General features: G+C 46.8%; 1 protein-coding gene across 1 annotated transcript in view; it reads left to right on the top strand.

Annotated features, from left to right (window-relative positions):
• Window positions 1–12426, top strand: part of LOC115904182 (USP6 N-terminal-like protein) — a 75149-nt gene that overhangs the window by 58129 nt on the left and 4594 nt on the right. The window contains exons 8-15 of the mRNA XM_030949373.1: window positions 1837–1944; window positions 4947–5056; window positions 5628–5676; window positions 6729–6849; window positions 7706–7800; window positions 9337–9402; window positions 10794–10893; window positions 12106–12258. Of these exons, the coding sequence (XP_030805233.1) occupies window positions 1837–1944; window positions 4947–5056; window positions 5628–5676; window positions 6729–6849; window positions 7706–7800; window positions 9337–9402; window positions 10794–10893; window positions 12106–12258 (802 nt within the window). The remainder of the gene's footprint in view (window positions 1–1836; window positions 1945–4946; window positions 5057–5627; window positions 5677–6728; window positions 6850–7705; window positions 7801–9336; window positions 9403–10793; window positions 10894–12105; window positions 12259–12426) is intronic.

The raw sequence follows: 12426 nt of genomic DNA, 5'->3' as shown, positions 1-12426 counted from the left end.
TATGTGCTGGACCTTCACAGCTGGTGCAAAGCAATGCTTGGGGCAGAGCAAGCATTTGGGGAGTTCTGAGGATGGCATTTTAAATGTTGAATATCCATTACACTTTTCAGGATCAGGGTATGTTGCAGACACTTCCTCTGTCAGCAGAAGTACTGAAACATTTATTGTAATGGAGTAGAAAAGCATTCTCATAAACATCTGGTTCTCCTGGTCCTACAGACTACAGAGTTATTTTACATACTTTTTTTGACTGGGATAGTGTTAGTTCTTTGCTGTGCCCTAGCCTCTCTGCTTGAAGCCCACCTCTTGTCTTACCTCCTGGTCTTGTAAGTCTTTGGGACAAGGACCACCATTCCTGGTTTTGCCCTCAGTAGATGCAATGCTGCATGCAATGCTGCCATGAAGACAGTAAGGAAATAATGAGTGTCAGTTTGTGTTCATGGAGGCCGTGAGCCAGCACAGTGCCATGGTTAAGGTCTTAATGTCCTTGTGAGAGGCTGACCTTCAAAAGTCAGGTTGGAAATAAAAGAGCTGGTGGTGCAAGGTGGGTCTGAAAGGCAAGAGAAGCAGGTGTTCAGCTGGGTGGGGCAATGGGAATGTGGCAAGCCTGCATCCAGAAAACCTTCTGCTGGGATCTTGTGCTTCCCTGGGGATTGCAGTTCTTCTCTTGCCATCACTGTTCATTGCATGAAGCAGAACACCCTATGGAAAAAGAAGAGGGATTTTGAAGGTGGTTGGATGCATTTGTACCAGGTAGTGACAGTAGCTCCAGTTGATTGCCTGATCAGGCACTGCCCTTCTCAGCTCCAAGCTCATTCTCATGACAGGAAATCTGGCACCTCTGACCCCTCCCAAGGAATTGCCTGGTTCTGAGAGAACACCATAAGGCAACATAAATACCCTCCATGACTGGAGTTTGGGCATGTGCCACAGGTCCTTCAGTGTACCCAAGATTCCTCAGGAATCCGGAGGAGTGCTACTGTGGGTTTTGTAGTGCAGCTGCAAGGCATTTCACAGGTGGGATGAATGAAAGGAAGGAAAGTTTTCAGAAAAGGATATTTTTCTTTCTTATGAAGCTTTTTCTTTTAATGGAAGTAGTCAGCAATGAAAAAAAACCCTTTTTTTTTCTTTTCTGTTTTCCATTGAAATTTAATGGGAGGTTTATTACAAGAAAAAGGGAAGAAGCATCTGTGAGATGAAGTGAACGAAGACCTCTCTCCTATGAAGACAGGTTGAGTTGTTCAGCCTGAAGAAGAGAAAGCTCTGAGGATACCTCATTGTGGTCTTCCAGTACTTAAAGGGGGCTTGTAAAAACAAGGGAGAATGACTTTTTACACAGGCAGATAGTGATAGGACAAGAGGCTACAGTTTTAAACTAAAAGAGGGCAGGTTTAGATTACATGTAAGGAAGAAATTCTTTACTGTGAGGATGGTGAGGCACTGGCACAGGTTGTCCAGAGAATCTGTGGATGCCCCATCCCTGGAAATGTTCAAGGTTCAGGCTGGATAGGATTAGGAGCAGTCTAGTATAGTGAAAAGTGTCCCTGTGCTTGGCAAGGATGTTGGAACTAGATGATCTGTAAGGTCCCTTTCAACCAAACTGTTCTATGATTCTCTGGTTCAATGATTTTGACTGAGTAGTTGTCTTTGATGGATGCAGGTACTCAGCTCATCCATCAGATCGGAGATGCCCTCTCCGTGCCAGCACAGAGAGAGCAAATGAATGCCTGGGGTGTCTGCTCAGATGGCTGATTATCTGCAGCAGCAAACCATGCAGAAAATGTGTTTGCCACCAGCAGGACCCAGCTGACCTTGCACATGTTTTCCTCTCTGCAGATGTGCCGGCGTGTGTACAAAGGGATCCCGCTTCAGGTGCGAGGCCAGGTCTGGTCACTTCTGCTGGATGTTGAGAAGATGAAGAAGGAGAATGAAGGAAAATATGAGGTATGGGCTCTACCTGGCAAAGACAGCAGTAGGAGGATGATAGGGAAGTTAGATTGGTTGATGAAGCTGGTTTGGTGAGGACTGAAAATGCAAAGGGTATCACTTCTTTGTCCATGGGTTTATATTAAGCTGGGGTCTGCTAGCATGTTAGTTGGCTGCTTTCTATAATATGCTGCTTCCATTTATTCTGCTGGAAGTTGGGAGCAAAGCTGCTGTCAGTGTTACTGCTTCTTTAGAGAAAGATGCAGGGAAGAGTGAGGGGAAGCTTTCCATAGGCAGCATGTGGAAGCCCTTGGTGGATAATTAACTTTTTTTCCAAGCCTATATTACAATTTATTTTGCATCATGTACCAGGGCGAGGATCAAGGTGTTGTGGAGACAATTATTGTTCAGAGGCAGGAGGTTGAGTGCTGCTTCCAACAGGTGTTTCTAAAATTCCCTGCCTATTAAGCAGGGCAATGCTAACACTCATAGTTAGCCAAGCGTGGATGTTACTGGCGAGGTGCCGCAGGGATGGAGGCACACGCAGGGGCTGGGGGAAGGCAGGCTGGGCTCACCACAGTAAGCACAGATAAGGAGACTCTCCCAGCATGCAGATTAGAATTGTGCTCCCTCCCTCAAAGCTGTGCTATACAGGCAGGGAAGCAATCCAAACAAATGAAAGTCACAAGGAGTTATCTGTGCTCCAGAGGGGTCTGCGATAAACAGGAGCTTCAGGGCTAATAGGCTTTGCTGGATGCAAACCCTCTACAAGATCATCTTAATCTACCTCTTCTTTGGTGCTGCCTGCTGCCAGTAATTAGCTCTCCCCTAATTTCCTCCAGGAGAGGCTCAGTGCAGGTCCTGGATGAGGGGTTTTGCTTTGAAGGGGCTAAGCCTCAGCCTCAGACTTGTGTCCTGAAGGAACTGGTTCCAAGGCCACCCCATTTCTCCCTGGGGTATGGCCCATGGCACAAAAGCCTGAAGGCTACCATGGGACATCCACGCTTTTCATGTAGGTGTGATGCTCTGCCTCTCTGGGGTTTATTAGCTGCAGCCAGAGGACATGAGGGGAGCTTGAGAAAGCAGCAGGAGAAACATATTGGCCATGGGGCAGAGCAGAGGTATCCTGGCTTTTACCCACTACTTTGTACAAGGTCTTTGGGATGGGACTTACAGCTTTCTAGCCTCTGCTCTGCCACCAGCTTGCAGGACTCACAGCACTAATGAGCTCAACAGAGCATCTGTGGAGCCCCCAGGTTATTTACATTAGGGAAAAAAGGAGAATAACCCATCTTGTGTTTCTTTTTTAATGTCTGCACAATTAGTAAAGCCTCCTGGGTCCATGGAGTTGACAAAGTCCTATGTGACCTACCTGCCATTCACGTGCAATGATTTAAAAATACCCAAAGTAAGGTAATTACTTTGGGAAATTTCTGTGTTGTTCTGGCGGGGAAAACAAGAGGGCCTTTAGCAGGAAAATTTGAACTGAAGTGACCCAGTGCACATGAATAGTCATATTCTCTCAGGTAGTCTGTCTGCTTTATAGAGGGCAGGGAGCCACAGAATACAGAGACCTCACTATTTACAGCAGGGAAATTATGTTGTTCATCAGATCTTCATTCCATCACCACTTTTATCCTCACTTGTCCTGTGTAGGCAATAATTCAAAATAGCCCCTTTACTATTGCCCCTCCATACAGCTGCTTTCAAGGTTGGTGTTAATATTCCCAAGATGCTGTGATCATCCAAAGTATTGGCTGTGCTGGACACATGTGGGTGCTAATGACCTTCTGATGTTCACCAGAGCTGATGTGGCCACCTTGGGAGGTCAACAGCAGCCTGGAGGCGCCTGGTGTCAGGCTGATAAGCATTCATAGGATGGCAGCTGCTGGAGCAGATGATAAGTATCTGTGCAGATGTTCTATTTTCTGTCTCCTCTGTGAGCCAGGAGGGGTCCTGACTCTGAGCTCAAGGCAAGTTGGGCTTGGTGCTTATCTCTGCTGCCTTCAACCTGCTGTGGAATCTCAGTGTGCCTGAAGACAGTCACAAAATGTATTTTCTTCCTGCAGTTAACCCTGGAGACATTAAAGGAGGAGGGCATGATCACTGGTGGTATCTAAAGGCTGTGAGATGAGATGCTTAGCTATAGCATAGTGGTCCTTGCCTGCAGTACAGAGCTGAACCAGCAGGTTGCAGATGGGACTGCAGTGAGATTTGTCCATGGAGCATCTTCATCTTGGGGCTCTTAGGGCACAATTGGATGAGGTGGTCTTAAACTTTCATTTGAATTTTCATTTTTTTGCAGTGGACTTAAATCCTTTTTCCGTGTGATGCTGCCTTAAATGATTAGCCAGCCTGGGGGGAACATGGGGATTCTTGGCTTTGAGATTAGCTTCTGTTCCAGACTCTACCAATTTCTTAAAATTTGTACCAGTCCAAGAGAATATTCCAGGACTGCTCTTCTTAACAGTGGAAACTCCTTAAACTAAAGATGACTCTCTTCTTCAGGGAAAGTAGTAGTGGAGATCACAGAGTCTGTCATAACAGTTTGGGCTTTATTATGATTGAGCTTCTGAAAAGCTGACAGTGCTGTGTACATCTGTGTATTGGTTCCTTAAGGATCAACAGAGCTCTCAACGCTTTATGACAGCTAGCCAGGCAAAGAAATCAAAATAAATGAGAGTGGAATTGAATTGTAAAGGTTTTAGATTCTGAAAACTCAGTATCTGCATTGGAAGATGGGCAAAGGCTGGGTTGGCAGCTGCTGCTGTCTTAGGAAGTGAGTGTGGGGTCATCCCCTTCTCCCTGGGCCAGCAGCACAGACAAGGGCTCAGGGGCTCACCTCCAGGCTGCAGTTCATTGTTCACTGCAGGACAGCAATGTCCCCTGCTCTGGATAGCTCTGTGCAGCTCCCAGGCTGCCACTCCTGCTGCAGGAATCCTGCCTTCTCCCTGGTGGAGAGAGGTACAGGCTGAGATGGTGTCTGATTCCTGCCTCTTCTCTGCTCCTCTCCCTTCCAGCAAATGAAAGAGCAAGCCAAGAGTTTTTCATCGGAAATCAAGCAGATAGATTTGGATGTTAACCGCACCTTCCGAAACCACATCATGTTCCGAGAGCGCTACGGAGTGAAGTGAGTCTGGAAGGCTTCTGTGGCTTATATGGGCAGTCCTGCCAGTGCATTTGTGAGGGATGAGCTGGATCAGCAGCCAGCAGTCCCCTGGCTCAGAGCAAAGCCATCTTTGCCTTCTCCTCAAACTATCACCACACAGTGTGACCCACAGGTGCTGGGGCTGCTGATTCTTTCTTCAGAGAGGTCCACCCTGGAGCAGGCTCAGCCCCAGTTCTCGAGCCAAGCAGTGCCTTGTCCCCCAAGGCTCACAGTTCCAGAAGGCTTGGTTTGGGATGGCTGGGATGATGGGGTGGGCCCATCAGGATCTGGGAGGGATGGGGTCTTCATGACACATTGGGTTGTAGAGGTTTGAAGGAGTGACTTTGTCACTGGGGTAAGTCACACCTGGCTGCCCTACCCAGTCTCCAAGGAACGAGCTTTCTGGTTCTGTGAGCCCTGCTCCTTGCAAAAGTGTTAAGTACCAGCTGGTTGGGTGTTTTCAGAATCTTTGCTCTCTGTGTGTATGTACTGGTGTGTTCATGAAGCTAGAGAGCTCATGCTCAGGTGTTTTAATGTCCTTCTTTCTCCCCAGGCAACAGGCACTCTTCCACGTCCTGTCAGCATACTCAGTTTATAACACTGTAAGTAGCAATTCCAGTTAACATGAAGAGCATTGTGCTTTATATATATTTTAATATATATATATATGTAAAGATTTAAAGAAAAGCTTTATATGTGTGTGTATTTGTGTAGACATATATATTTTCATGTGTAAATATATGTAATAAACACACACTTATTTAGCCAGTGGTAATTCCAATTTTAAGTCCTAATAGTGGGTTGTACAGAGAGCTGCAAGAATCTCTGGCAGCACAAGACTCTTTCCACAGTTGTTTCATTCCCTTGTTCATTTTGTCACCTGGTAAATGACATCTGGCAGATTTAGAGTGTCAGCAAAGAACAAGGGATTGCCCTTTGGCTTTTCAGCAACACTAGTTTTCTGGCAGTCTGTCATGTTTCTGACTTCTTGTCTTACACCAAATGGTATCCTTGTTGAAAACACTTATTTACTACAGCAAACCAGTAATTTTTAGCTGAAGGATACAGGCAGAATAAGCTGAAATTAGCAGCTGAACCTACTGTCTCCACCTCCAAGAGGGGACAGTTAGAAGATGCTCAGGGGGTTAGTTAAGGAGCCTCCCTCATGCCAGATAAATGTTTACCAGATTTATTTACTGTTTAATTACTTCAGTGCTCATATGGCTGAAAGAATGCAAAACAGCATTGGAGCCACATGCTGTTTGTCATCCCAAAGATAGATTGGCCATAAGGAAAACATTTTTTTAAATGGTGAGGCATGGAAATAATTGCTCAGAGAAGTTGTGTATGCCCTATCCTGGAAGTGTTCAAAGTCTGTTTGCATGGGGCTTTGAGCAACCTGGTCTGGTGGAAGCTGTCCCTGAGGAGGGTTGGATGAGATAATCTTCAAGGGTCCTTTTCCAACCCAAACTAATCCATGAGTCAGTAACATAGTAGGTGCTGTAGACATATGGGAGCTGTGAATTTGGACATAAATGGTAAAGACTTTGAAATGAGACAGACCTTGGAAGAGGAGAGGGAAATACAGGCAGCTTTAGCATTATGGTAGGCTCTGCCAGCATGGCAGCACGTGTGCCCCTCTTGACTGTTGCAGGAAGTGAGCTACTGCCAAGGGATGAGCCAGATTGCAGCCATCCTCCTGATGTACTTGAACGAAGAGGATGCGTTCTGGGCGCTGGCGCAGCTGCTCACCAACCAGCGCCACGCCATGCATGGTAAGGCTGGGCTGGGGCAGGGTGTCTGCCACAGCAAGGGAACATTGTTCAGCTTGGTCGGTAGAGCTTTGTTTCTCCTCACATATTGGTTTAATTAAAGTGGGTGAGGCTCAACTACTTGTGCAGCCTGACTGGCGAGCTGAACTTCACTCTTGGAGGTAGACAAGCTCTTATCAAAAAAACCCGAGTTTTACCCACCTGAGCTTTAGTGCTCAGTAATTAACACTTTCACAGAAGTGCTGTCCTGCCTCCAGGGTTCCTTGCCCTTAGCAATCAATTAACTCAAGGTTATGAGTTTGTAAGAAGTCTCACAGAAGTACATCCAAGAGTATCCACACTAACTGTAGATATCATTCCACTAAATGTGTGATGTATTATTTTACTTCAAACACATTAGAGATCCTTTCATCTTACTTGTGGTTAGCAGTAATCTATGCACAGAGAGTTATTTCATGGGCAGAGAGCTAAACCTTATGGCTTGCTAACTTTGGACAGTCTTAAATGTGTGTCCCACTAGATTACAGGGCACTGAACAAGCTTGTAGTGTTCAAACATCTCCAGCTTTCCTCTGAACCTTGGTAAGCACTGAGGTGTGTTTGGAGAGCTCTTGGCCAAGGCAGGCAGTGGGAGCTGGGTGAGAAGGACCAGCTGGTCTTGGTCTGAGGGTCCTGTTGCCCAGATGTGGTGAGGGGTGACCTCTGGAAAGGAGGGTGAAAGGGAGGTAGCTGGGCACCCTGTTGTTCAGCCAACTTCAACAGGCGATGCAAGAGATGAGTTTATAGAGAATCAGTCTATCCCTGTCACTGCTGCAGAGCTTCCCTGATGTTTTTTATTTCTCTTGTCTTTTCTTGTTAAGGTTTTTTCATTCCTGGGTTCCCGAAGCTGCAGAGGTTTCAAGCCCACCACGAGCAAATTTTAAACAAACTGTTCCCCAAACTGAAGAAGCACATGGTATCTCTTTACTGTCAGTCTTCCTATAATAATGCCACATTTTAATGATAAAGCAGTTCATATAGTGTTCTGCCAAACAGATTCACAGCTGAACATATTTCTAACCGTACAGGACTGCTTCAGCTGCAGAGGCAGGCATTTATTAAATGGGTTGCTCAAATCTTGCTGAGGTGAATGGTAATCATTTGCTTGCTGATCATCATTAGTGGAGGGACTGCTAAAATGTAAAGGCTTCCAGGAGAGCCAGGAAGGCTTACAGAGCCTGCAGCAGGAGGAGCAGCAGTGTGGCTGGACTGTGTGCTTGCTTGTACCAGCTGCAAGGCCCAAAGGCTGATGCTGGTCTGTCTGGAGTCTTATTTCAGTAATTATTAGCTCCAAGTGCTTTGCTGTTGTTTTAAGTCAGGAGGCACATAAGATGTGCTGGGTGTTTTGTTGCTTGGGCACATCCAGTTGCTTTTCTCTCTAGCAGATGGTACAGGCCCATTTGGTGGCTGCAGGAGCATCTGCAGGGCACACCAACTCCAGTCTTATGTCCAGGCCACTATTTTGCTGCACCTGCTTTCTCCCTTTTTTTCTTTTGCCTTGCCCCCCTTTGCATTTGGTGTAGACAGCTGGTGTTCAGTGGCCAGACTCCTAAAGTTCTCTTACGCTCCCAAGAGGCTTGGTAACCCCCATCTCCAGCAAAAGGTGTTTGTATTACCATCATCTGCAACAGCTCTTGCTTCATGCTGCAAATAGCTGTAAAAGTGAAACAGAGCCATGATAGGTTTTCACTTAATTATAGTCATGGGCAGGGGAGGGGACGGGAATAACTCAGAAAGCTGCTCATTCCTCCTGCTCCTGAAGGCTGTCCAGGCTTGCAGGTGCACAGCACCAGCCAGAAGCAAAGGCTGGAGCTGGCCATTCATCCCATGGGCTTCTTTCTCTTCCCATCCCCACTGCTTCATTGGCTTTGCAGCAGAGGTCATGTCAGCTCTGCACACATGCCAGCACTGGGCACCAGATGGAGAAATGTTAGACCAAGGTGGTGATGGTGAGGTTTCTAAGTTTTCCTTAGCCTGTCAGGCTGTCCTGCTCCTTCAGCAGTCATGCCATGTAAACCAGGTGATGCTTCCAAAGCCGCCTTGACTGTGCTCCAAGAGGCTCACATGGGAATTGCTATGGAAACAAAAAGGAGTTTCTGCAAGGAGTGAGTGGTTTGAGTTCCTGGAAGGGTTTTATAAATCCCTGGAGTAGGTATTAGGCCAGAAAAGCTTCTCCCAGAAATCCCTTTCCAATACTATGGCTGAAGTCTGGCCACATTGAGGACCAGGTTCAGTGGATGTCTTGGGCAAAGGACCAAAGCAGGGCTTCAGCACTGGTGTGTAAAGCAGGGGCTTTCTTGGGACATGGGAGATGAACCACAGCCATGTCCTGCACCCAGATCCCGGAATAAGTAAACCAACCAACTAACCTCCCCCAAAGCCTTATGAGCTGCTTGAACCTCCAGTAATCAGCCTGATGAAATGCCTGTCTCTCTTTGCTGTCTTCCCCCAGGACAAGGAGCAGATGACCACTGGGATTTACACAACCAAGTGGTTCCTGCAGTGTTTCATTGACCGGGTGAGGATGCTCTGGGGTTTTTTTGCTGCTCTCCTGTTTGCATGTGTGATTAATCTGCCTGTGTTTTTTTGTAAATATCATACTTGAAGAAGATGTTAATATTTTATAAGGCGGGATATTATGCACACTCTCATAAAGGAAAAAAATTAATAAGGGAGAAGGTAAAAAATAACTGCATGTCACTGATGAGAAGCCAATTCCTGCTGCCTCATCACAAGCAGTCGCAGGGAGATGGCTCAGCATCAGCAGTATAAACTTCAGAGTCAGGAGAGATCTTTCTCTTGCCCACTGGCACTGCTGCAAAGGCAATTAACCTCACTTTGGCTCTGGAGACAACATAGAAAGAAGAAGAGCTGGGGGCACAAACCTTGACAAATACCAATGCAGCAGCTGCAGGCAACGAAGCAGATTGGGACTGGAAAGGTGGAAGTGAAAGAAAATTACCCTGATTTGTCCAGAGCTAATTTGCTAGTTCTGAGCCAAGACACTACTTCATTTTTAGGATCAGCATTGTGCCTACTGAACTTGAATGCAATGTCCAGACTTGCTAATATTTAGGACATCTGTGTGCTCCAGTCTCAATTTTCTGCTGCCCTGTCTTCTATAAAACAGTGGATGGCCCCTTCTCCTTGAGAGGGAACTCACTGCTTTTGCCACTGAAAGCTGTATAAAATGCACAATCTCTTTAACTGCAGTAGCATGTGGTACAAGCGCTACAATGGTTAGTTGCGCAAAACGCTGGAGAGTCAGTGCAGTATCCTAAATTTGAACCTAAACATCTCAGTAGGATTAATATTAATTTCTGTGTTGGTGAGGTGCCTTAGATCTTTGGTGGGAGGTATGGGCTGCTCCATCACTTTGGGCATCAGTTCAGTCCTGTTTGTCAGATTGGGTCTGGGTGCAAATGAAAACCATTTGCAGAGGTGTTTTTAGCAGGCAGAAATAAGCCTGTATATAAGAAAAACCTCTTCTTTGGACACCAGATGAATGTTTTTTTAATGCTTAGTGATGCATCATTGGGCTTTCAGACCTATCCCATAAATAGCCCTTCTGGGAAATCTGGATGGATACAGGAGTTGTTTTTTGTGCTCACAAGGCTGAAAGATGATGGTACTCTCTCCAGGGTAGGGGAATCCACATGCTAGCATGCTTGTGAGGGAAGTTTCTCTTTTTTCTGCATTCATGGATGGGTTTTAAATATTTCTCCAGCCACCCAAGTTCATTAGCTTTAAGGCAAAGCCATAGACGCTAAAAGACATTTTTGTGTTTTAGATTAATTCCTGACTTGCAGAGCCTAGCCCTGTTGTGTGATTTGGTCCAAGGTGATGCAGTGATGGCAGCAGCCTCTGTTTCATCATGCCATTTGTGATTTGTCTGTGTGTTTAAAACAGACCCCATTCACGCTGACCTTGCGGCTGTGGGATATCTACATCCTGGAAGGGGAGCGGGTGCTGACAGCCATGGCTTACACCATCCTCAAACTGCACAAAAGTAAGGTCCCACCTGACTGTATCCCCTGTGGGTCTGGTGGCACCATGCTGGGCCACCCTTGTGCTGCTGACCTGAAAAGCCTTGCTGGCCACTTCCAGCCTCTTGGTGCCTTGCACTGGCCACAAGAGGCACATTCCAGGGGAGGAAAGGAGATGCCATAAGGATTGACTTGCTTTACTCAGCACACAGAAACCACACCTGAAATGCTCCCAGCTGCTTCTTCCTATGTACTGTGCCCCACAAATTGCTTTTAGGGGCAATGCAGACAGCAGCCCATCTGTCTGCAGAACTTTATGTGGTGGCTCAACTGAAAAGTCTGTAGAGGGACAAGAAAATCCACTAACACACTTCTAAAATTATCAAAACCTGGTTGTCTTGCATAACACTTAGGCAGTGATGTTTCTACCTCGAGATCTTTGTAACTTTGAACCCCTTCACTCCCATAAATTGATAGTCTTGTTGTGTCACTTGTTTGGCCTTCATCTGGGGCAGGAGTGTGTGATGAGAGCCTTTGGGCAGCAGAATTCATGGGACTGCATGTGTTGGCTTCTGCAAACAGCCACCCTGTTCTTCCCTCAGTTAAATGAAGAACAGGCTATCCATAAATAAATCTTGAAGTATCCTATTTGTCTGCAGCAAATGAGAAACTGGCAGGCAGGCAGATGTTTCAGTTTGGCTGTAAAATCTCGCCTCCCTGAGGAATGTGTAGTGCAGGTTGACATCTCTTCCTACAACCCATTTCTGCCTGTATCCCATCCCTGTCTGCAACCTTTGTAAGGGCCAGCACCTTTTCCTGCATCCCTGCTTGCTGGTGCAGGTTGGCATCCCTGGCTGGTGGCGGCAGCTGTCAGCAGTGGCTGTTCAGCCTGATGCTTAGGACCTGTCTCATGGAGCTTTTCCTCCTCCTAGAGGCATTGGTGAGAACTTCCAGAAATGGCCTAAACCCTGCATCTGCATCAGCACAGCTCCCAGCCCTGCCATTGTCCTGCCACTGAGAAGCTACTGCTCAGGTGGTATGGATATATACATGTTTTGATGACCCTGAGCAATAGTGGGAAGGTGGGAGAGAGGCAGAAGTGTTCAGACTGTCCCACTGTGGAGTGGGAACAGCAGCAGAGTCCCAGATAAAACCAAAGCGTGGTGTAACCCACGCTCATGCTACCCTGAAATTTGTCTGTGCCACTGCCATTACTCCTTTCTCCCATCCCCCAGAGCGCTTGCTGAAGATGACACTGGAAGATTTACGTGAATTTCTGCAGGAGAAAATTGCTGCTTCCCTGCAGTACGAGGACGATGCCGTCATCGAGCAGCTGCAGGTGTCAATGACTGAACTGCGCAAGATGAAGTTTGACCTGCCCCCACCAGGTGGGTAGAGGGGAAGGTGGGCAGCCCAGCAGGGACCAGAGCATCCCACTGGTGTGCCTGGGAGCCAGGGCAGCCCAGAGGGGCTGCCACCTGTCGTGTGGAAGCATCTGCCTTCCTTACATTCAAGGCATGCAAACACAAACTGATGCACAGTTTGGGTTTTATTTT

This window comes from Camarhynchus parvulus, chromosome 5 (genome assembly GCF_901933205.1).
Source record: "Camarhynchus parvulus chromosome 5, STF_HiC, whole genome shotgun sequence".
NCBI classification, from domain to species: domain Eukaryota; kingdom Metazoa; phylum Chordata; class Aves; order Passeriformes; family Thraupidae; genus Camarhynchus; species Camarhynchus parvulus.
The sequence above is the reverse complement of the archived record's forward strand: the minus strand, read 5'-3'. Positions and strand labels throughout refer to the sequence as shown.